Source organism: Tauraco erythrolophus, chromosome 7 (assembly GCF_009769465.1).
Source record: "Tauraco erythrolophus isolate bTauEry1 chromosome 7, bTauEry1.pri, whole genome shotgun sequence".
In the NCBI taxonomy this organism is placed as follows: domain Eukaryota; kingdom Metazoa; phylum Chordata; class Aves; order Musophagiformes; family Musophagidae; genus Tauraco; species Tauraco erythrolophus.
The window spans coordinates 2,538,930-2,564,625 of NC_141471.1; the positions used below are offsets into that span (position 1 = coordinate 2,538,930).

Here is a 25,696-nt window from a genome sequence, read left to right on the forward strand (position 1 = left end):
TTTAACAGCAGAGGCACTGTTCATGGAGAGATGTTTTGAGATTCCACCCTGGATCTTCTGCTGAAAGTCAAGTGACTACACACTCCTCCATAAAAATGCCAAATTTGCATTGCACTGTCTCAGTGCCTGATGACGCCTTGAGAACAAGACTCTTGCTGGAGATTGTCTTTTGCAGATTAAACTTTCCAGACTGTAACATAGATCAAAGCAAGGTGTGACTGTTTCCCTACTGTATTGAGAAGGGAGCAGTGTGAAAAGCAATTAAAAGTATTTCCACATGTTTTTATTTTTTTTTAATCTGAGATGATCTTCCCAGCAATGGAAACAAATAGTTGAGAGCACCAACCTATAAACTCCTCTTCCTATGACTGGTGTTTTCACTCTTCCACTGTGGTAACCACCAAAAACATATAGACAGGCATGAGTTTGGCTGTTCACATAAATTAAATTTTATGAGACTGGAATCCTACAGCTTCGTCCAAGTCCTATTGAAATAGCTCAAGAAAGTCCTCCTGGATTCACAACGTGATGGATAGAGCCTACAGCAGGTTGATTCTATCTCAGTGGATACTTTGATGGAAACTGGATGGGGCACTTTTGAAGGCTTTGGGACGGATGCTGCTGACGGTAGTTGTTGTAGGAACAAGCTCTGCAAATGTTTCCACCGAAGTTAACTTTAGACACTGCAAGTAGCCATCCTGGACTTCTTGTACAGTGAGTGACTGAACTATTCTCTGAAAGATGACTCAGAGCAGCTATGTTAGTGCCCTTCTCTGGAGGCTTCAATAAAGACCTTTATTTCTACCCATTGTTTGTAGAGATAAGGTCCATCTAGCTCCGGAGCCTAAAGTTAGCGTCTGTGAATACCTGCTAGCTCCCAGTCCTCAGAGGCTGAATGGGTTGAGAATTAAAGATGTGGCACCCTGAGACTTCACATTCCCAAAAAGGCCACAGGGGTGACACACTCAACAAGTCCTCTGAAGCCTGAAACAGAGTTTTAGAAGGTGTCTTTCACCCAGGGACTGTGATCCAGCGTTTTGTATATAACTTAACAATGAAACAAAAATGTACACAGTGCAGTCAAAGTGAAAACACTTTTTGGCTTGGCATGGGCTCCGTTTCACAGGTGCTAGTTGTTCCCTGAATTAATATGAAGCTCAAGAAAACCCACATCAAGCCGCTTAGGGAAAACAAGTTAACTGGGTCCTTTCCTTGGTCTTCTCCTGTGGCTTCCTGTGGGATTCTGCAGAAACTTGCCTCCTTCTTGCAGCTGAGATCTTTGCATGGGCTTCAACACAGCACTTATCTTTCTTGGGTGGATCTTTTTCAAGGAACTTAGCCATCCTAGTTGTTAGGTATCATGGCATGATTCATCTGGAGTCTTTTACAGTGCAGGCATATCCCACTCAACCAGTCACCCAGGCTGTCTTGATAGCCTAGCCAATACAGTCAATGGAGGTAAGGCCGTGATTCACCTCATCCCAAAGCAGACATCTAAAATGGGGCAGATGAATCGCTCCCTAGAAATGCCTGTTTCTCTCCACTGACTGATTACAAAAGCAGGCTAGGTTGACTAGATCAGCTGGAGATGTCCATGTTGCAGACATCAGAAGGTAGATGAGATGAAGACAGTTCCTGGTCAATGTGAGCTGCCTTCTTCCCTCTTTTAATGCAATGGAACAAGAGAGGCACTTCTGGAGGACAGTTCATCCTATTGTCTCATCTTCCCTTCCTGGAGTAGGATGAATTGTCCTCTAATGTTAAGTGAGATTAATTTTCTCTTAAAAGTGCAGCTGAGATGGAAAAAGGCACCTAAGTTTAAGATATCAGCTGAAAATCCTTTGCTTTCCCAGGTGCCTCCTACCTTGCCCACCTAAAGCCCATTTACTGGAGGGCACATTCTTGGCTGAACTGACTATGTTGGTTCTAGATTCCTACCTGGAATAATTTGGGATCAAGGAATGGATGTCTCTACGTCTCACTTGCCTGGGGAGGACTAATTTGTAAAGTCTAGTCTATGCACTGTCAGCAAAGCCGCTGAGATGTGGTACCTGACCATCTGAACGTCCATCTCCTTTTTCACTCTGGCCACTCTTGACAGGGTGCCTACCAGGAAGGGAGCTAACTGGCTGCAAGGACTCCTCTCCCATAAAAACGTCAGATACTTTAAAATAGTTTTTTATCCTAGCCTAGATAAGTGCTAAAGTCGAGCTAATTTTCTCGTGAATTCCAGCAATGGTGGAATTCTTGTGCTTTTTTTTTGAGTCAGAGCAAGAGAGAGTGAGGGCATGTTCCCTGACTGCCCTGTTGATAATTCAAACACACCAGGCTGCTCCCAAATGAAAACCACATAGCAAAAATGAATGTAAACAGAAATACACACTGCCCAGGCAGGTTTCTGTTTGTCATTAATTCTGAGCAGAAAAGTCAATCAAGGGATTTAATTAGAAGAAAAGGAAATTATACTCTAAAGATCCCTTCGGTTTTAGTAATCAAGGTTATTATTAGAAGCACCAGTAAAAACACTTTAAAAATTTATCTAATTAGCTACATTATCTGCTGATCTCTCTGCATAGCTGAGTTGTTTGTCTCTAAAGCTTCAAGCAACATAATGGTTCGTGGACACTCCTTTCAACAGACTTCCATTTGTCTGAGCACAGAATTTGAACTCAATTTTTGTGTTTTTTTTGTTGTTGTTGTTGTTTGTTTGTTTGGTTTTTATTTTGTTTTATTTCACTCCCCTCACTTTAACTAAAGCCATTCACAGACTGATGGTCAAAGCAGGCTCCCCATATCTTTGCGCCAGTACAGCAAAAGTGGCATCTTTTTGTGAAAATACAGCCCTACTTTTGAAAATTCCAAAATTGGAACTGGTGTGAAAGCAAAGTGAAAAGGCGTTAAACTGATATCCAGACAGACACTGGCAGCCATTTTAATAATTTATCTTTAAAACACTTCAACCTGATTAGAAAGCCCCAGTATTAAGCTTTGCAAAGCACGTGCTTGGATTAAGCAGGTGTGGGAATGTTTTGGTAAACTGGAAAATCTGTTCTAGACCTCAGGGATGTTACGGATATGCCAGGCGTGGATCCCAACTTGTGTGCACTTCCGAATGAATGTCTCTAGTAACATAAATACTGCTGTTCACACAGGGAAACAGCATCGATATTGGACCTGTATTAAGCCATAGGAGAGTTTTTCCCCAAGTTGCTTCTATTCGAGGAGGGCTACATTTCCATCCCCTTTCCTCTAAAGCACAGGAAATTTAACTGCTTATGGCAGTGCGTTTATGCAGCATTTCTGCAGCATTTAGCTCAGAGTTGGGTTTTTTAAGTTCTCAAGGTCCAAACTGCTTAAGTACTTGGGGTAAGTTTCAGTGCACAGAAATTACCTGGTAAGGTTCAAATAAATACAGCACACTGCTGGATTGTATGACAGTTGTCCATTTTCGGCGTTCCCCTTTCCAAAGACTTGGAGCACCATGTCTTCTGTTGATGTTATTTGTGCCGCTCCAAAAGTGCTTTTGACTGTCGAATCCCTGGGCTTCCTCAGCTGCCAACATTTCCCATAAAACTACCTGCTCTTGCACAGGTGTGCTTGGCTTTCAAAGAAAGAAATATGGGTTTGAACCTCCGCTTGCAAAGGAAGCTATCTGTATGAGCTAAGCATCTCTGGGAAGAAGCACAATGATGGATTAAAGCTTTGAAACAATGAAGGAAAGGGAAGAAAGATATTAAATGCAGAGTTACTTGCCTTGCTGGGCCTGTAGGGAACTTCACGAGAGAGGTGATGTTGTTTTGGGGAGGGATGACAGCGGAAACGACACTTTCTGGAGAGGTGAATACAGAGGAACTGAAGATGTTGACTTTCTGTCCCCGTTCTTGTGAACCAAGCACAAAGGTGAAAGCCAGCCTGACAACATCTTCCTTGTTTGCTTTTTTTTTTTCCCAGGTCCTTGGCAATTGGTCATCAGTATTCCTCCCTGGGTACTCAGCCCATCCTCTGTGGGAGCATCCCAGGACTGGTACCCAAGCAGCTACGCTTCTGTCGGAACTATGTGGAGATCATGCCCAGCGTAGCAGAAGGGGTAAAGATTGGGATCCAGGAATGCCAACATCAATTTCGAGGGAGGAGGTGGAATTGCACGACCGTCAATGACAGCTTAGCCATCTTTGGGCCCGTGCTAGATAAAGGTGAGTGCAGTGTTACGGGTTTGGCAACAGCAACATCCATGGTGGAGTAGCAGCAGAGATCTTGAGAAACCTACTGTGAATTCATTTGCTTCTGATAAAGTGTCATGTAAAAAGGGCTGCTGGAGACAGGACTTGACCTTGATAAAGGAGACATGTGACACAGGCAGGGAAAATTTTGTTGGCCCAGGACCCCATCCAAGCAGTTCAAACCTGACCCAGCAGTTCTTTCGTAGAGATAAGATGATAATTAATTCCTATTCTCATAGGAATAGCAAGTACATGCGTGCCACCCACAAAGGAGGGTGGTTACCCACCATCTCCATTGCACAGTCAACATCCAGTCACAAGTAACCATTATTTCTACCTCAAACCTCTACTGGGATTTTATAAGTGGCTCAGAGAAGTGGGAAGTGCCCCATTTGGCAGTGCACAGAGAGTGGGGTCATCTCTGACCCTACTTGGAGCAGGAGGTTGAACTAGAGACCTCCCAGGGTCCCTTTCAACATGAATTATTCTATGATCCTATGCCTCTTGGAAAGAACACAAAGGATTATTGTGTTTTCAGTGGTCAAGCTGGACGTCTGGCTCCTTTTCTGACCCCTTGGCATTTCATGCTGCATTTTCAGATCTCTCAATAATAGCAGAGGGGAAATGATGGGCGGTTGGAGATGGTTCCTAGGGGCTGGACTTATCAGATAACATCAGTTTTGACACCATAATGGGATACAATGAAGATCAAAGGCCTGAGGAAATCACCATCAGTTAACGGTTCTACCTTCATTGGTTATGAACGTGACAAATTAAGACAGGGTGTGAATTCAGGCAAGTAATTCTGACACGGCACCAACTGATACACCTGGGAGCTCTTAGAAATGTTTTGCCATAAGTTGTCGAATGCAGTGGGATTTAAGCACTTGGCTAAGTCTGAGAATCTGGTCTTTTCCCCTATAAGTTGTCAGGATCCTATTTTAGCCCATAAAAACTGTTTTATCCTTCTTTGCCCTTCCAGCATGCCTTTTAAAGCCCAGCCTGCTCCTTCTGGTCTCAGTAAGTCTGAGTCAAGCTCTGTCTTTAGCACGAAGGGCTTCGTCCAAGAGGCAGACTCACTTTGCATTTAATTCCTGCCCAGATGCTAAGTCCAGGTGCCCTGTGCAGGAATATGGCTACTTTCTCTTAGGAGAACGCCAACAGAAGAAGCTTGGAAATTCTTTCTTTCTTTCTTTCTTTTTTCTTTCTTTCTTTCTTTTTCTTTCCCTTCCTTCCTTCCTTCCTTCCTTCCTTCCTTCCTTCCTTCCATCCTTCCTTCCTTCCTTCCTTCCTTCCTTCCTTCCTTCCTTCCTTCCTTCCTTCCTTCCTTCCTTCCTTCCTTCCTTCCATCCTTCCTTCCTTCCTTCCTTCCTTCCTTCCTTCCTTCCTTCCTTCCTTCCTTCCTTCCTTCCTTCCTTCCTTCCTTTCCTTCCTTTCCTTCCTTTCCTTTCTTTCTTTCCTTTCTTTCTTGATTTTGCAAAAGAGTAACCATTACAGGATCCTAACAAGTCTGAGAGTTGGAATTATTTTGTCTGGAATATAGTGGAGTAGCATTGTTTCACTTCGTATGACAGAGGAGAGAGCATCTGGGATAGTTTCAGGAAATCTCTTGAGTTGATGTAAGCAGCTGATCTACACCCACCTCGGGGAGTGTTCTTCCAGTGCTTGCCGTCTGGCGATTGGGATTTTGCTTGTTTTCCCCTTCTGCATTACTCAGAAGAGACCTCGGCATTCCGTCTCGTGCGAATTTTGAAAAACAAGGCAGCCAAGGGAGAGTAAAGCCTTGATTTGTGTCGTGGCAGGGCCTCCACCAGCCAGAACAGGCATTTCACATGCACCTAGCAGGAGAACAGGTGGTTTCAGCGGGTGAGATTATCCCATTGGAGCTGGGCAGCTGAGACACCGTATTCATGCTGGTGTCACTCTTCGGGCTTAGCGATGAGAGATCATCCCGAAATAATTACACCCTGTAAAATCTGCAGTGTGGTGCACTTAAGCCCATATCAAAGTGTCACACCACAATGTTTTGCATGCAATTAAAGCACCCGTTCTGGGTACCTCACTCCTGGGTGACTATAGCAGCTGAATTAGGCCAGCACAGCCAAACTGAGTATTTTTCCCCTACACACAAGTCCAACATGACTTGCCCAAGATCGTTCCCTGAGCACAGGCAGTAAGTGAACCAGAGAGCCCAATGTCTTTGACTCGTCCCAAGGCTGGATGTCCACAAGGACTCACTGGAGCACCTCATGCTCCCAGATGGTCTCAGATTAGATGCTCCACGTCTCCTCTAGGAATTATACTCTGTGCATGAGGAAAGCAATCCTCATCTTCTTGCTGACTGAAGGAACTCCGATCCCACAAGCTGCCAAACGCTCTTATCTCACAACGGTGTCGACACGAAGGGTCTGTCCTTGCTTGAGACGACAGGCTTTCGGTAGCCAGGCTCAGGGAGGGAAAGAAGGCTGGGACGATTTCATAACTGAAGAATGTTGTTCCTTGAGGGAGAATCAAACCACCCTTCAGTTTTGCTTCACCTACAGCAGGAGGGGGGAGAAAAAAACAGCTCAGTTGCATTCTTGTGCGGCAGATCCCCCAGGGTAGGAACATATTTGAGCTTCTACCCAGAAAGAGAGAAGGAGAAAAGGAGAGAAAGCAAGCAAGCAAGCAAAACTCTATTTTGCAGCTTGGATTTTAAGTCACCCAGGATCTAACGGCACCTTCTCGTCTGAGTCAATAGGGACCTCATCCTCCTTCAGCACAAACCAGCGTAGTCACTAAAGCAACTCCCTTTTGTCTTACATGACTATCTGCAATTCTTGCATTGAAAGGGACTGATTTTAATGCCTTCAGGAAATACTTTCTAGACCTGAACCTCACGGAGGCTGCCTCACTGTCTGGGCTGCCCTCGCTGCTTTGGTATCTCATTGCTAATTCAGAGCTAGGCTTGAGCTGTAATTCAGCAATGCCAAACTGTCACCAGACTCTGGCCCCATTAAGAGCCATATTCTGGTATCTCTTCTAAACCCAGACTCATTTTACCCCTCAGCCTGCTTATGGAAAGAAATCCCACATGGTTTAGCTACAACTATATGTATATATTTTTTAACATTTCCATAGCTGGGCCTAATGAATCTCATATTAGACAGCAATGATATTCATGAGCCCCGCTACAAGGGGATGGTGATGTTCAAGGGATCCACACCTGCTGCTATTAGGAGGCAATACTTTATAGAGTTGGCCTAAGTCCGTCTAACTCTTCTTATGTCACTCAGGACATATGAAGAGAAGTCCTCCATTCCATCCAGCTATTTAATTACTCAGTTTTGCCTGTCCTTGGCTGTGGAATCAATGTTCCCTACACAAAGGGAACACAGTCACCTTCCTCCCCGTGCTGTGCTACCTGCATGGGGAATGATCCAGGCATTAGCAGGAGGTGAAATTGCTATGGGGCTGTTGGAAGAGGGTTTTTCTCCTCCTTTGTGGTCTTGGGAGCATATGAGCAGCAGTGCAGCTCCAAGCAGAAACATTCAGACAGGTGCCACTGTTGAGTCTTTCTTGCAAAGCACTAGGAAATAGATGGCTTGGGTACTCTAAACTGTCGGGAATGCAAAAAACAGGATGCCTACATAGGAAAAGATCCCCTGATCTCTTTTCCTCCACCTGAACCTACCTATGTACCAGTCATACATAAGGGGCTACAGTTCACATAATTTCTAGCCTCCCAGAAGTTCAAATCTTAACTACTGGACAGCAGAAAGAATGCTTCACTTGAACTTTTCTGATAGAATAATTTCTAGAGGAAAAAAATTGTTCTCCTTTGTTTCTTTGCCTGTATTGTGTGAAGCAGTGGAGCAGAATATGTCCATAGCCACATGATCTCAAGTGATCACCTTAGCCACAGCTTGTGCTCAGCCACTTACCTGAGAGGTTTGGCTGTTGGTAGGGCGGTTTCCATATCTTTCAGTTTCCTAAGGACAAGGGAAGATTTTTGAGTTGCCTTTAAAAATATACAGGCTAAAACTTCTGAGAATGTAGTAGAGGGACATGCCATCACTGACAACAGAAAGTGAACAGTGCAACCTAGCAGGTGTTTCCCATCTCATACTTAAATGCCACATACTGGGAATTGTGTCTTTTGCCCTGGTTGTAGCTTTTGTGGACTGAAGACGCCGTTCATGTTTAAGTTGTGGTGCATTTTCTAGTCTCTTTGAAACTCCTCTGGGCAGAAATATGAACTGATCTCAAGAGAAGTTCTACAACAAAAGCTTATCAAGGCCCTGTCTCTTTAAAGGACCTCGGCACATAATTAACTCAAAATAAAAGTTTCCTCCCTCTCCTCCCCCCATTCAATAAAAGTAAATTACCTCAAACTATTTAAGCCCCCAGTTCGTTTAAATTTAAAAAGGGAGCCCTTGTCTATCTATTTCTTTCACTCACTCCCACCTCCTTCTGCTAAAGACTGGCTGGGGCTTTAAACCTGCCAGCTGGACTGAGAAATGGTTAAAAGTTATTGTGGAGGAGCAGCTTTTAATGAACTATTGAAGAATGATACATTGATGGAGTAATGGGAGTTTAAGTCGCTCTGTAATGAAACAGGTTCTCAGCGCGGACCCATTGTGGTGTAAATATGGCACGTCTCTCCCACTGTTTGGTCAGGACTAAATAGCAGAGGCCAGAGGGGGGTCAGCTTATGGGGTCTCCGCTTTCGTTAATCAATCTGATTGGATTAGGGTCACCGCGATCCCTAATAATGTCAAAGGTTACGCCAAACTGGATTAAATGCTTTGTTGGGGAGGGCTCAGATTCTTTCAGCTTTCGCCGACGGGGCTTGTTTATTAGAGTTTAACACTCGTGCAACCTTGGGAAGCCACACCGTCACTTTTTGTACGTCGGGGAGTTCGCCGGCGTGCCAGGGGGTTTGAACGAGCCGGGGCGGGCGCGCGCGCGTCCCGTTGCTTTGTCAAGTGTCTGCGCCCGTCGGATGTGCCCTCTGAGGACATATATCAAATTCCCCACCGGACAAATGAGAGCCTAATGGGTGATGCGGAGGCTTGGAGGCATAAATTAATTCCGGAAATAATTGTTGGCCATCAGCCCTGCTAGAAAGGCAAATGACAAGAGCCACAAAAGCGGTGGAGTGACCCACTGTTTGTGCCTCTCTGGGTTAACCCCGTCCCTGTCCAGCAAAGAGATGTTCTTTTTGATACAGCTCCTGACTGTGCAGTTACCTGGATGAGCACGGAATGAAATACTGAGTATTCAAGACCACTTGATCGCTTCATTATTAAACTGAGTAGACATCTTGCCTTCCAGCACTTCCAAACCAATCAAGGTGGGATGAGATGGGATGGGACGGGAATGGGATGGGATGGGATGAGATCCACTTGTCATTGTAACCAAGAAGACCATGAGGAATTACTATTATCTTCACTCATGTTTCTGAAAATGACACTGTCCTGTAGATACAGCAGAGTGTCCTTCAGAAAATGATACCAAATAATCTCTTGAAGGCTGCCTGACAATGGAAAGGGGCAGCAGTAATAGCAAGTTATTGGAAGAGGTACAAGATCTCTGGATCTCAAATGCCTCTTTCCTTCCTGCAATAGAGCACACACTGCGTGTTTAGAGCCTGCCAGTACTGTCAGATTATCCAAGCAGACTTCTTATATGATGCGAACTGGAGAATTTCACCTCGAGACTTCTGGAATGAACCCAAAATCTGGATTTGACTATGACATCTCTTCCCAAAGGACATCTTGCCTTGACATGCCACCGAGAGACAGATTATCTACCTCCCCTTTTGCAAGTCTCCTCATTTCTAATGCGACACTGCTCTGGTGTTCACAACCAGCCACTATATTGTCCTTTGCTACATTCTGAATAACTCTTCTAGAACAAAGCATTTTCTTTGCTACTTACACTTTATAAAAAGTTAAAGTTGAGGTCTGTAGAAGAGCAGTGGGTCAGCAAAGGCTTGGGTCCATTATGTCAGACAGTGAGACATGTTGAGGGAGTTCCATCTGATGCTGGGGTCCCCTGGGGCATGATTCATCTGATGCATTGTAGACAGTCAGGATTAAATTATTCACAGCCTGAAGTTTCTACATCTCTCCATCAATCACTGAGGAAATCCAGGGAGACCGGCTTTTGATGAGAAGACTCTGGCTCCCAGGAACTGCATGAAGGGCAGGACAGGCATTTGTCTAGCTCATGAGAGATGTGGGATTCAAGTCACATCCAGTTTCAAATGGGATGCTGGGCACTGTTACCTTTGCGGCTAGGCTTATTTGGATCCTACACCTTTTGGGGATAAGGCCCATATATCGCCTCTTCCAGGAAAGCCACAACATTGCTATGTTCATCGTTTGACTCCTTTGTCCCTGTTACTACTGTGAATGAGATAGCTCATCTTGTGTCTAGCAAAATCCATGTAAGTTTTCCGTCTGGGTTTAGCAAGAATGGAACAAGACTTACAAATTCAGTTATAATACCTGGGAGACACAAATCTCTTCTGTATTTTTTTCTTGCTGTGTTGTAACAATATCGCTCCACAGGCTCTCTGATAGGGCTGATCTCATCTACCAAAGTTAGATGTCAAAGTCTGAGCTAGTCACCCCAGGCTCCCTTTGTAGTCAGTGGAGAGCAATCGTCATCTCCAGAGAGCAATTCACCTGACCTATCTCAGACACCTATCTCAGGATAATATGAATCATACCAAGATGTTTATTTCTCTCCATTGACTATAGAGGGAGCCTAGGGCTACAGGCTCAGACTTTCATGTGTATTTCTTAGATGCTCAGTTTAGGGGCAAATAATTTCCACTCCCCATCTTTTTCCTGTTAGAAAGCAGTCCTGACATCCAGCCTCTGTTGGAGAGGCAAAAACACGACACTGAAAAGGATCTCCTGGACCACTGAATACAGGCAGCCCTTTGCTATTTCAGGCATAACCCCATCTCATAATGTCTTGCATGATTTAAAATTAATATGTTTAGCAGATCTCATCATATTTTCCTGATGGCATTCTGGCATCTCAGTTGTCTCTGTGCCAAATGCTTCCTCCCCTTTCTCTGCTCTAGATCAGACTTCTCTGTTTCTGCAATAAAGTAAGGCATGAGCAGAAAGCCACAAGATACTGATCCATCCAGGAGGTTAGTTAGATGTAGGAGGTACTCTCTACTCTCTCATGAAACTCTTCCCAAGAGGATCTGATTTCCAACCACACCCCGTCTACCTCTCCGCTAATGGCAATTTGGGCAGCTGCCCTGGTATCAACAACGGAGATCTACAAACTCTACCCTGTAACTATGGGGAAGGAAACTGGAAGGATCAGGATTGAAAATGTGACTATGCAAGCTCCACTCAGCCGTCAAGATGCATAAACACTGCAGGCCAGAGATTTGCCAATGCTGCTGAGAAAAAGACTGGCAGATCTTGGCTCAAGACAGAAGCATCAGTTGTGTTTAGCGTCAATGTAAATTGAGCCTGGAGCTGGGGATTACTGCAGGGGATGAGACAGTCATTAAGTGCCAGCATATCATTGTACTGCCTGAGTCCCCGTTCTGGCCCACAGAGCAGTCCATATTCATGGCTACACCATTTCTGAACCGGCTGTTACCTAGCTAGCTCAGTACAGGCAGCAGCAGCAGAGAGGCAATGCAGTTTGAGGAGATCTAGATGAGCTGTAGCCACGTCTCTGGTTTGTAGCCCACATCACTACTGAGAGATCAGCAGCATCCACTGAGCCTTGGCAAAAAGTGAAGTTGCAATGGCAGCAAACAGAGGTGCTGAGGAAACTTGTCAATGTGTTCGTCTCTCAGCCTTTGGGAACAGGACACCAATGAGGAGGTAGAGGAACTCCTTCTCTTGTTGATGGGGCTGCTGGTAGGGCCAGGTCACCATCAGAAGGGGTCACTTCAGCCTCTTGTGACTTCAGAGGTGTTAGAGGACAAGCACTGGTCAGCCCTCTGGTACAGTAGGCTAGCAAGAATATGGTTAGTACCATATCTGGATGCATTTGTTGCATCCTCAATGCAATCAGGTGAGTCAAGTGGAGGCCACGCGTAGCCTGGGTTTGGTGGGCTCAAGTGTAGCCTCGGCTTCTTAGCCCTTGCCTCATCACCTCTCCTCCTGCAAAGTGACCCCAGGATAAAGATCTGGCTCTTATGCATCTATACAGTTCTCTGGAGACGAGACAGCCCGTGTAAACAGCTGTAAACAGCCAACACTCAGGCGCAGGCTGCAAACCCGGGAGAGTGGTGATGAAGAAAAGGAAACGGCAGCAATGCCAGGAGCCGATCCTGTTTGCTTTCTGCGCTTTCTCTACCTCCCACTGCACCAACCTCCATCTGTCAACCCCGACATGGAGATTTTTCTGCCGACTAAAACATTAGACGGGGAATCAGGGAGGGGAAAAGGAACAAGACAACCTGCGGCTACAAAACCGGTGGCGTCTCTCCCGGCGGCGGGAGGCACTGGAAACTTCTGCCTCGGGCGGTGAGCACAATGCGACGGGCTGGCAGGGAGCGGGCTGCGCGGAGTTATGGATTTATTTCCTTCCCCCTCCCCTCCCCTTCCTCCCCTTTTCCCTGCTGGGTACATTGCATTCCCCAACTGGGCTTCAGGCTGGTTGCAACAAGGAGCTCCCTCTGCCGCGTCCCAGAGTGCCAAGTCCAAGCGTGGGAGCTAGTCCTAGACAAAAGGGAACAGTAGAGGGAGCTGATTAGCATCCCTTTGTCCCGGGAGAATCCCGGCCCCAAATGGGCTCCTTGGCGAACAACAGGCGACAGAAACACACACACGCATGGACGGGAGCCAGGGAGGGAAACGGGGACAGCAGAGGCTTGGTCGCCTTCATCCGGGCGATGGGGGGGAAGGGGGACGCGGTGGGTTTCAACTCCTAAGCACCGCTGTGGAGTCCTGAGCCGAGGTGCACCGTCCTCGAGTTCGCAAACGTGGTTCTCGCCGGTTGAGGAGGTAGACTATGCGTCTGCCCGCGCTCCTACGTACCAAACAGCCAAAACAAGCGAAGTCTTCTGACAAAGAGGGATCCAAGCCCATGAATGTAGCTTTTCTTCCCTGTGAGATGCGTTGTGAGCTGGCAGTGCTGAATAGACGCGGGGATTTTAAGGCCAGAAGGGGCTGTGGGATCATCTGGTCGGATTCCTGTATAACAAGCAGAGAATTTCCTCCTGTCCCTCCCCAAGCAGATATGACAGGGCAACAAGAGGAAAAACAGGGCATATAAAGATGCCCTGCACGCTTCTTTCTGTGCTATGGAGTCACATGGCGGGGGAGAGGGGCTGTCTCCTGCGGAGCAGACAGGGCAGGCAGCCAAGGCGCTTATCGGCAGGAGACAGGTCAGCACGCTTCCTGCAAAGGTCTGAGGCAGGAGGAAGTGTGTGCCCTGATGGATCAACTGAGGGTAGGGAGGCCCTTCAGAGGGATTTGAACAGACTGGATCGTTGGGCTGAGGCCAATGGCGTGAGCTTTAATAAGGCCAAGTACAGAGTCCTTCACTTGGGGTATAGAAACCCCAAGCATCGCTATAGGCTCGGGGAAGAGTGGCTGGAGAACTGCCTGGCGGAGAAGGACCTGGGGGTGTTGGTTGGTTACCGGCTTGATATGAGCCAGCAGTGTGCCCAGGTGGCCGAAAAGGCCAATGGGATACTGGAGTGTATCAAGAATAGTGTGACCAGCAGGAGCAGGGAAGTGATCCTGCCCCTGTACTCGGCACTGGTGAGGCCGCACCTGGAATATTGTGCCCAGTTTTGGGCCCCTCGCTTTAAGAGAGATATTGAGCTCCTGGAGCGAGTCCAGAGAAGGGCGACTAAACTGGTCAAGGGGCTGGAAAATAAAACTTATGGGGAGCGGCTGAGGGAGTTGGGGCTGTTTAGCCTGGAGAAGAGGAGGCTGAGGGGAGACCTGATTACAGCCTACAAATACTTGAGAAGGGACGGTTGGGAGGTGGGGGAAGGGCTCTTTACATTAGTGATGGGTGACAGAACAAGAGGAAATGCGTATAAGCTTAGTCAGGGGAGATTCAGGTTGGATATTAGAAAGTATTTCTTCTCTGAAAGGGTTGTCAGCCACTGGAATAGGCTGCCCAGGGAGATGGTTGAGTCCCCATCCCTGGATGTGTTTAAGAAAAGGATGGATGAACTACTTAAGGATATGGTTTAATGGGAGATTAGGGACAGCTGGACTGGATGATCTCTAAGGTCTTTTCCAACCTAGAAATCTATGGAATCTATGAAATCTATGAACTTCTCTCCTTCCTTACTCCCTCAGCCCCATCTTTTAGTGAACACCTTCAAAAGAAGGACTCATCATCCAAGAAGATCCATAGGATTAACAAAGAGGCAGGGATCAGGCACCAGGAGAGGGAATGGTTCAAAAGGATTGTTATGACTGTGTTTGGATTTCTGTTGTGCGTGTGAGCAGAGTGATGTAGGAATGATTAGTGACCTGTGGCACAGCCCGCTGTACAGTTGACTTAAGACTAAGCAGTGAGGACAAAGAGAGAGCAAGACAAAAGACTTTTAGGGTCTCCAGTGCCTTGGGAGATGAAAAGTTGCAGAATCAGAGAGCTTCATGGGAAGCAGCACTCAGCTGAAGTAGGTAGGGACTTGCACAGCTTCAGGGTAGGCAGTGGTGCTGCACAGAAGTGGCAATTTTTGGAAAAACAGCATGAGATGGGTGAAGCCGAGGTAGCTGAGGACTGTGTGAAGTAGACTCCAAGACACTAAGCAGGAAAGTGCATGGTGCACTGTCTCCTGCTCACCTTCAGTGGGCTCCCATGGGTCACCGAGATGCTTATGGAGAGCGTTGCCTACAGCAGATCTCTGTAAGATGGGCTCATAAAAGAGGGCTATACCTATGTGACAGTATGGATGTGCTTTAGGGAAGGACTTGAAGGAAACTCTCATGGATTTGTTTTGGTTTGGGCAGGTTTTTTTAGGAAGTAGCAGGTGGCATGGTGAACCTCAGAGAGGCTATGGAGCTTTTGCTGTAGGCGACCTTAAAACCTGATGGCAAAGCACAGAGAGAAACCTGTAGAGCCCATGAGATACTGGGAAACACAGAGCCATCCGAGTGGCTTGAGGCGGAACCCAAGGATTGGTACAGGTCATGAGTGGAGGAATGGAGAGCGTCTTTCAGTTTTTATTTCATCTCGACTCATCTTCCCCTTCCTAGAGAAGAAAAACAGTTTACAAACATACGTCCTATTTGACTGGTTTCTCCAGACCCAACCTGGACCAGAGAAAGGGAGCAAGGCAGAAAAGAGAGGTTCTGGTTCTGGCTCTGCTTTTGGCTGTGATGGAGACAGCGGAGCAGGTCGTCCTTTCTCTGCATCTCCGCTTCCCATGGAGTTGCACCACAGAAATGACTGGATACTTCAAAGAGAATGATATCAAAGTAGGTCATATGTAGGGCCCTGCAGCTCTTGCAACATAATTTAGGTAGTTTTATTGGCCTACTTATGACTGTTCTTCTCAAGTTTGATCGACGGGGCAGTAATGCTTCATGGAACACTTCCTGCTAGGCTGCAGCTTGTTGAGTAAGCATCTGGCACAATTTCCTCTCCATTATTTCCAGGTGCTAAATCACATTAAATGATAGCTAATAATTATGGTTTATCCTTTCCTAATCATGCTACTTTCCCAGGGAAGCTGTTGCCACAGGGATGTTGTGGGAGTGTGAATGGGTGGGGAGGGCACAAGGAGATATTTCTGTTCACCCGGAGCCATGGAAAAGTTGGAGACCCCTTAGGCTAGTCATGCAGAATCCAGCCTAGGAGATATTATATCTTGTCAAAAATGTATCTAATTATTTTCTAGGCCAGTCTTCCATCAGAAAAGGCAGCTGTATCAAAATGGAGATGTTCTGCAGGACCCTCTTGATTTTATGGCAAAAATGCCCAGCTTTGGCTTTCTTGTTTGGTTTTGCACATTTCGGATAGTTTATTTTGAGTTCTTGAAAAGAAGACATTTTACTTCTTTTTATTTTAAACGTGATCTTATGTCAAAATAGAAAGTCATTAAACTGTCAAAGAAGCACACTGCTGTACTTTTCATATTTGGTAGAATATTGGAGTGTTTTGATATTATTGTAGCTGAAGTATTTTATCTTGTCAAACAAAAAATTCTGACATTAACAAGACAAAATACTTGAAGAGCCTAAAATATCTCTTTTTTTCCCAGCCTCTTATCACATGGAAAAATTCAGACTCTCGTATTTTCCATCTGATTTTCGACTCTTAAAAATAAAACAAAACAGAATTTCCTATAATATGGTAATTTGATTTTTTGGCCCTCATTACCAGCCTTAGGCATGACATACTCTCCAAACTCCTTCATTCTGACAGGCTGCCTAAATCCAGATTAACTGAGAGCAAAGCATTAGCAGTGCTCTCCTAAGGACCCCTCTAAATTCATAAAGCAGCCTCACAGCTCTATAAAATGAGGGCTGTAACAGGCCCCAAATCCATGACTTTTTCTCCCCTGTTATAAACAATTAATTTTATCACGGAGATATTCCAACAGGAAATTGCACAGATTCTTCTTAGAGATGAAACAAAAGGAGGAAAAGTATTTTAGAGCTGTCGGGTTTGGTGGAGGAAGATGTTTCTACTCATACATTTTCATTTTACTTTCCTAACTGAATTTGGGATATAGATTCTTTGACAGATGAATTTGAAGACATAGATTTATCTTGAGAGAGGTAGATGAGCTCCGTGGAGGACGGCCAGCCTATGTTAGATGTTCAGTCTGTGTCCAGCACAGTAGCACTCTGGTGAGATTTTTAATTGAAGTATCATCTGAGCCCAGCATCAAATGAAGAATATTCTTTGTATTTAGCTCTCTTGAGCACAGCGTCTTCTCAATCAAAAGTTAATGTGCACATCACTTGCACCTGAACACATCAGAGATGACTCAGTGAGCTTCTGAAGGCAAGGCCCTGACAAATAATACGTTTTGTAAAGTTCTGTTTATGGCTTTATTAATTATAACCCTGGTCCATACACATCCCCATATCATTGATCCCTGTGGACCAGGAAAGAGTTGAAGAGGGTACAAATGTCTTATCATAAAATACTTTATACTTCCATTGAGCAAGACAATGGAGTATTGCCTTCTTGTGTTGGTTCTCAAGAGACCAGATGGACATTGAACCTTTTGAACTTCTTAGCCAGCAGGAAAGCACCATCTCGGTTTCCAGCTCCTTGTTTCCAATGATTGTCCCAAGGCTTCAGGACCCATATCAAATAATCCATAATCGATTGGTAAGAATAATCAATTGTAAGAATTAAAAACTCTCCCTAAAACCTCTTCTCTTCCACCAAAGCCAGCCACTAAAGTTCAGGATATTCCTGTCCCATCAGCCATCAATGCTTTTGTTGAGTATTCATGTTAAGACTACTGTGACTTTCCTGAAATCTTTAAATCAACCTGATGTAAAGCCAGTGTTGTTTTTTTTTTTTTTTTTTTCCAAAAAGAACAGAGAAGGGAAACTGGAAAAGGTGTTTATTTTGTGGATTATTTTTTTAAGATATTCAAACGTATCTCTATGTTTAACCTGAGTTTTCGTGTAGATACTTTGAAAATAGATGATACTCTGCTCGAACAGACATACTCACTCTTGCAACTCTGGCACAAGCCTCGTACACTAGTGCTGGCTACAAAATAATAGTTATTCAAGTCTGCAGAGTAGGAGGGAAGCAATTTAAAAATATATGTATCAGCATTACAGCTCTACTGGAAAAGAGGCTGTGATCACCAGTGTTGCAACTTGGTGAGGTCACCGCATCAAGCACTCTGAACTATTAACTACACATATTTGCCTATTTTATGGGGTTGACCACTAATACGGTTGACCAAAAGCTGGAAGTATATTGGGCTTTTCTTTCTAGAGCGGGGTCTTCTGATATTTGAGAGGCTGTGGGGCTGACTGCTGGTTTGTTAATCCAGGGATGCACCTTCTCTTGTGAGGCTTATGCCTGCTGATGTTTTAGACTCTTCTTTGGTTCCATCAACCCTGACAGATGAAGAAGGGTGTTGTTAATTCAGACTGGGCAACTGAGCCAGGTAGTCTGGTTTAAAATAACAGAAGAGCTAAGCTTGGTACTGATTGGGATCAGACACCTTGGGATGAACCCCATTGTGGTATGGTGGATCTTCTTCACTCTACGAGCCACGTGTGACATACATCATAAAGTCTAGGGCAGTGGTGTACTAGAACTACCTCAGAAGATGACAGTGGCTCCTTCATAGCTGGCCTGGGCAAGCAAGCCACATCCCCGCGTAATACAGCCCAATGATACTGGGCTTCTAACCCCCATGCAACGTAGCCCTACTGCTCACAACCACATGCCATAGCCAGGGCAAAGAGCCATATGCAAAACGTTGGAGAGCCACATGTGATTCAGGAGCTGCTGGGGAGTCACTCCTGTCCTAAAAGCTTGAACTTAAGCTACTCACCCAAGCTAATACCCAAACCTGCCTTGAACTTAAGCTGCTCATCTGAACTAACACACAAACTGCCTTGCTTTAAAAACTGTTTTAACTTGACTTAGCCAGCTGAGGTTAACCAGCCTGGGTGAAGTATGTGTCTTCTTTGTGTAGGGCTTACCATCTGGGAGCTCTTCATTTCAGTGCTTGATCTCTAAGTGGCTCTGTGAAACTGTGGGAATCTGCATATCATAGACATTTTACTTCTCAAGTTAAATTCAATAGGACTTTTTGCTTCAGAGACTGGCATGTTGCACTTGACATTAAAGTAAGAGCAAACACAGGCCCTGAAATCTGAAGAATCCCTGCAGTTCCTCACCGGAATATCTCCTCTCTAAATGAGACCACGTTGCTGGGATGAAGTGTAAACCCGTTCTGAGCTCTGCTTTGCTCAGCTCTGCTCTAAGATCCTGAGCTCTCTGCAGGCTTCCACCAACTCCCCATATTAGCACCGAAGTTAATGGTGATGCCCATAGCTCCTATGCTTATCCAGAGTAGAAGACCAAACACGAAGGTCAGAAGAAAAGCATACCAAAATCTTCACTATAGCCAAGAAACATACCAGATAATGGGCACATATTCAAGAAAGCCAAGAGGATGGCAAGGTCCAGGAGTGATTTATAGGCAGGACATAATATTTCTCAGCAGCATTGGTATTTCTCTGCCACAGGATAGGATTGGGCAATGCATGGATGACCCAGCTTTAGCAGTTCCAACTGACTGACTGCCTTCCACACCAGGACGTCCAGGAGCGTGCACAAAGCCTTAACCTTATTGCTGGTCACCAGTGACATAACCAGTGTGGGAGACATGGCTGAATTCCTGAAGAGTAGTGCTCCGCTCAAGAGCAACAGTGTGGTCTCCAGGAAAAAACTAGGAATCAAACCTGATTTCCTATAGCCCACTGACAGCTTTCCACCCTCCCCAGTTTATACCCATTGTCAGCGCACGCAAAGGCTTCATATCCTATTGCCAGTTGCTTAATCCATTCCTTCCCGCCCCACTGTCAATACAATAATACCCCACCGAGGAGACCCACCCACCAGGAAATCCCCCTTTAACACCCTGCAAAGGAGCAGCCAGATTTATCTCTGCCACTGTTCTGGAAAACTAAATGAGGACTCATCTGCTCTAATCCCCTCTTAAGATTTCAAGATGAGGCCTGTGTTCCCATATTAGCATATCTAACAGCTTCTACGTGTGCACTGCAAGGCTACTGCTCCATGGAGGTAAATCACGTACCAACACATGCTTCAGGTACTCTACTATCTCCCTCTGAAGACATAAATGATGGAGCCTTTGCAACGACCTCATAAAAATGCCTGAAATGAAGACTTGGGTTAAATGAGCTTGGAGATCTCCACAAAGAACAAATCTCATGATTCATCCACAGCCTCCTGCTAGAGAGTTTGGGGACCGCTCCTTACGTGTGACACACAGCATTTCCATTGGCCTCGTTTTTGGCATGGCAGCTGTGACTTCCTTGGTGTGGGTAGGAAACAGGCACTACAGTGTGAGGAAAATTCGGAGATTTCTGCAGCTCCTTTGGGCTTGCACTGGAATGACAGTGAGGCTTTTCAAGATTTTCACAAGTCTTGAAAAGCCTTGAAAAGTTCTCAAAGACCTGTAGGTAGATGTCAGCCGTGAAGCAGCTGAAGGTTTGGAGTGAAGGTGTCCGCTTGGGATGTGGGTGACTGAACATTTTGGTTGTTGCTGTTCTTGAGGCTTTGCTATTTCATGCTGAAAGCCCTAAGTTTGTTTGGGAGCACTGGCAGTGTTAGGAAGCACAAGTATTTGTGACTTGTGGTGGATGACAAGGGACTGGGAAGGGGTAGGGAGGCCAAGGGCCACCACCAGCACTAACTGGTGTGGCACCCCGTTGTGATTCACGCAAGACTTTTGTGTTCTCGCTGTTATACCACCTCCTGTGCACTGCTCACAACACATTCAGCCTTGTTGTGGGGAGTTGTCCTGGGTAGACTTTTGAACTGAACCACTATTACATAGTTATCTGGAATTCCTGGAGACCAGACTTTCTGACCAAGGTTGTGAATTAGGGCTGAATGATGCTAAACTGAAGACTGGGTCATTTGACCTCAGCCTTTTCCCAAGACCCAAATTAAGTTGATCTTCTTAGGATAAACAAATTCAGATGTTTGCTGTGGTTTTTTGGGCCGTGGTTTCCATCTAACTCCTTCATTTTGGTAGTCCCTGCCTATCTGGAAGTAGGAAACACTAATATGACCACTAAGCTCCTCAGTGAGGTTGTCCACTAAAGAGACTTGTTGGCCCATGTAATATGCAAGCCCAAGAGTTTTTATTCCTCCCAGCTAACTTGGGAGAAGCATCTATTTGGAGCAATGCATTTTCAGGCCCGTAACCATCAGAAACTTTGTTGTGCCAGCACAAATCCCAATTCCCTTTGCCGTACTCAGTCCTGCAAGCCTTTTGCTGGCAAGTCTGGAACTGCACTGAAGAGGTGAGCCATTTGCATGATTAAAGGTTGCAGGACCAAGCTGATTAGAAAGATTCAGCAAATTCTCCAATCAGAGCATTAGCACAGATCCACTAGGTAAGGAGCTGGCTCTGGGTACGTAGTTGGCTTCTCCCCAGAATAACTTCCACTGGTTTCCACCGAGAGTTGGAAGTTCTCAGCTTCTCTCAGGATTGATCTCTGCACCTGCAGAGCGAATGCCTGTAAATATTGTTGTGGTTTTGGTGGCTTTTTCTTTATAATATCAAAACCTGCTGCTTTGATTAGAGATGGGTGGAAAAAAAAAAAAAAAAATCTGACAGCGCTTTCTGGCATTTAGTCCCTAATTGAAATATTCCCTTTGGGTATTCAAAAAAAAAAAAAAAAAAATTAAATTGGCCCAGATATTTTTTTATGAATAACACTTTAATTAAATTTTTACATATTAAATGTACATCAATCGAAATAGTTAGACAAATAGCGTGAGTGTTAGTCATGTACAAGCAAAGGGATGAATCAGTCAAAGACTGCGTATGTTGCAGCAGCCTCTCCCTCTGAGGGCACACGTGAGGTGCTGAAAGGCAAGGGGAATTAACATGAGAGATGGAAGCGAGTGAGAAGAAGGAGCATAGAAAAAAAGGCGAGGTACCCAGTGGGATTATAAGGAAAGGACTCCCTCGCTTACGCAGACGTAAGTCATGGACTCAAGGGACCGGAGAGCTCTTCCCACCTCTGCCACTGATCCGCTACGCAACTTCACAGCATTACTTTGTTTTCCTCTCTTCCTTGCACTTCCACCTCCTCCTCTGGTTTGCTCAAGTTAATTTGACAAGTTCTCCTCCACGTCCACTTCAATCGCAGCCAGGGGACTGAGGCCAGACTTTAGGAAGAGTGGTCTAACGGTAAGGGCAGTGAAGCGTGAGGGTAGATTGCCCGGGGAGGGGGTGGGAGCTCCAGCCTGGGAGGTTTTCAAGAACAGGTTAGACAAACATCTGTCAGGGATAGTTTAGACAGACTGGATCCTGCTTTTGAGCAGAAGGGTGAGAGGTATCAAGCCTGATATCTATGATTTTAAGGTTTTCTGGAGCAGGGACTGAGCCTGCCAGTGCATCTAGGTATCAGTTTCATGCAAAACAACAAGAAGTGAGATGCCTAATTAGAAAAAGTAGGGCTTTGTGGGGAAAAATACTCCTATACCAAGATGCACCCCTAATTACTCTAGCTTAGCTTTCCTACGACTTTCACTGAATTAGATAAAGGTTATTCTGATTTACATCAGGCCAAGAGGAGAATCAGGCCCCGTGTTGTTCTGCTCACGGCCAAATTCTATTTTTTATTTTACCCAATTTATTCAGTAACTGATTTGCAAAGACATTTCCTAAGGGTTCTTGGTTGTTCTTTCCCCCCCCACCCTGCACTTCATGTATCATCTATCCCCACTCATTACATAGGGCAGCAGCAGTGTTGCCACCGAGGGAGCTTACATTTAGCAGTAAGAGAGGAATCTTTAGCAGCTCCCATCCCAAGAGACGGCAGGATGCCTAGCTTTGATTTTGTTGCTGTAAGATAGGCAGGGATGAAAGCGATGTGCACTGTCAGTAAACCCTTAAGGTACTGGGATCCTCCAGCAGTTTGGCAAATGCCTTCCACTCCCACTAAAGTCACCAAAGACAGTGTAGACAGAACAGGTCATCGACCTTCCTCCCCCTCCCAGGTTAATATGCTGGATAAGGAGCCATGAGTTGTTCCCACCAGCTCTGGAGTGCACAAACCCATTGCCGTGGAGTGTGGATGCTCTTTAAGAAGCTGTAGCAGAACAATAGATGCAAAATCAGTAATAACATCATGTCCAGTTTTCAAATACAAAGGTAGGGCTGACCTAAGAGCAAACAGGCATTTAAAGCAGCAAGAATGAGAAGTATAAGCTGGAATTGCAAGTTTTCTTGCAATTGGGTTGATGAAGCTCTGGAAAAGCCTCATGGTGTGAATGAGAAGAAGCAAAAATACTGTTATGACATATAGCCTGAGGAAGGGAACGCTTCATCAAAGGAAATGTTATCATTTGGCTTAAAATGGGTGAACCCAGAGACAGAGATCGAAGCTGGATCAAAACCCACAGCACCTGCCTCTTCTTCCCACTCCCTCACAACTCCTGTCTCTCTTGAGAGAGAGACTCCAATCCCTACCTGGAGGTTATTCGCATTATGGGTGCCCATCATTTTCCTTGCCTAGGAGGGCAAAACTCATGTGCAGTTCAGACTAGAAGAGATCATCTCCATAGGAGAGAGCATCTCTGCACGCTTCCAGCTCGGCTCTGGAGAGTGTATGGCACGGGGCTGGGCGAGAGAACGGCATCTCTGTAATTAGGTAGATGGGCGCTATTCAAACTTAAGAAATCTGGGCAAAATAAGGTAAGCATAAGATTAATTAAATTGGCTTGTCTTATGAATATGAATGATGGCTGGTTGAGAAAGTTGTCTGGAGGTGTTTGGTAACCTTTGCTTCTACAGCAGGTTTGGGGCTTTTTTTAGGTCAAGTAGCTATCTCATGCTGCAACAACTGTGCTGCAGTTCTGATTATGGGAAGGATCATGCAGCAGCAGGAGAACTGAGCCTTGACGACATCTGTTCATGATTTTGAAACTGTTTTGGGGTCACTGGTTCAAAAACCTGTGTGGGTCAGTGAAGAACAGAAATCATCATGTCTGAGAGCTTCTTGGTGGGCATCAGAAAACAGAGACCGTTTTCCTAACCTAGGTTGGGTGTTCCATTCGAAGACAGCTGACTCCTTGAACTGGCTTTTGATTCTTGCAGTAAGAGCATGTGGCACTTGCCCACACCGCCAGATGAGAACTGCATGTCACTCACTTCACCAGTGGGGTCACAGGCACATGAGTGGATGGTTGTCCATGACAAGTAGCCCGTTCACATTGGTGTGAGCAAGGTAGACATTGTTTGTGTGTGTGAGAGCTTCACTGCTTTAAATCACAAGCAGATACAAGTTATGGCTATTTTATTGTTGATATTATTATTATTTAACCCTTGTTCATCATTTGACAGTGAAGCTGATGGAAAACTTCCATTTATTTAATTTCTGTGGTCTTATATTCACCAAGAACTCAAGCTCTTTGCGTTATTCCTGGTGTGACAGATATCCAGGTGGTCTCCTAGACAAGTATTCACCTCGCATCTTTTTGCTCGGCTTCCCAAATCTAACTGCTGACATTTTCAGTCCAGCAGGAGGATCACAGGCTAACTCTTCAGGGTAGCTAAAATGAACCATTCTTAGGACATACATGCAGTAGAGGGTGAGGTCTACTTTGAAAGCACTGTGATCCAGATCTTCTTCAATTTTTAAGTACTAGGACTCATAGACCTTGATAGGCTTGACAGGTGGGCCTGTGCAAACATAACAAAGTTCAACAAGGCCAAGTGTAAGGTCCTACACATGGATCAGGGCAATCCCAAGCACAAGCTTGTAGGCTGAGTGGAGAACGGATTGAGAGCAGCCCTGAGGAGAAGGATTTGGGAGTGTTGGTTGATGAGAAGCTTGACATGAGCCGGCAATGTGCGCTAGCAGCCCAGAAAGCCAGCCATGTCCTGGGCTGCATCCAAAGCAGCGTGGGCAGCAGGTCGAGGGAGGGGATGCTCCTCTACTCTGCTCCGGTGAGACCCCACCTGGAATACTGTGTTCACCTCTGGAGACTCTAACATTAGAAGGCACGTGGAGCTGTTGCAACAGGTCCAGAGAAGGGCCACAACTATGATCCGAGAGCTGGAGTACCTCTCCTATGAAGACAGGCTGAGAGAGTTGGACTTGTTCAGTCTGGAAAAGAGAAGGCTCCGGGGAGACCTTTTAGCAGCCTTCTAGTACCTAAAGGGGCTACAAGAAAGCTGGAGAGGGACTTTTGTCAAGAGTATTTAGTGATAGGATGGGGGACAATGACTTTAAACTGAAAGAGGGGAGATTTAGATTAGATATTTTTGCACTGAGAGTGATGAGGCACTGGAACAGGTTACCCAGAGAAGCTGTGGCTGCCCCATCCCTGGAAGTGTTCAAGGCCAGGTTGGATGGTGCTTTGAGCAACCTGGTCTAGTGGAAGGTGTCCCTGTCTATGGCAGGGGGGTTAGAACTAGATGATCTTTAAGGTCCTTTCCAACCCAAATCATTCTGTGATTCTGTGATTCATTTCTCCATGCCTGGGACCAACACCAGGCTGATCACCAGTTCACAGACTTGTTTTGGCCGTGCGATCAATGCATAACAGTGTATGGAGGGATATCTTTTATTTTTTTTTCACTTTTCTGTTGTGATTGCTCTGATTGTGTCTTCCTAGAACCGAAAGATTTAAGGGAATGCCTCTTAAAACATGACTGTTGGTCATAACACTTCCTGCAAAGGCTTGACCATGAAAGATCTATGCATGACAATGTTCGGGGTCTGCACCCACTTGGCCACCAGATGTGTTTATGGAGGGTATAGCTATTTCCT

At 45.5% G+C, this 25,696-nt stretch overlaps 1 protein-coding gene across 1 annotated transcript in view; it reads left to right on the forward strand.

Moving 5' to 3' along the window:
• Positions 1–25,696, forward strand: part of WNT3A (Wnt family member 3A) — an 89,520-nt gene that overhangs the window by 46,599 nt on the left and 17,225 nt on the right. Inside the window, exon 2 of the mRNA XM_086615207.1 lies at positions 3,952–4,193. Coding sequence (XP_086471333.1) covers positions 3,952–4,193 — 242 coding nt within the window. The remainder of the gene's footprint in view (positions 1–3,951; positions 4,194–25,696) is intronic.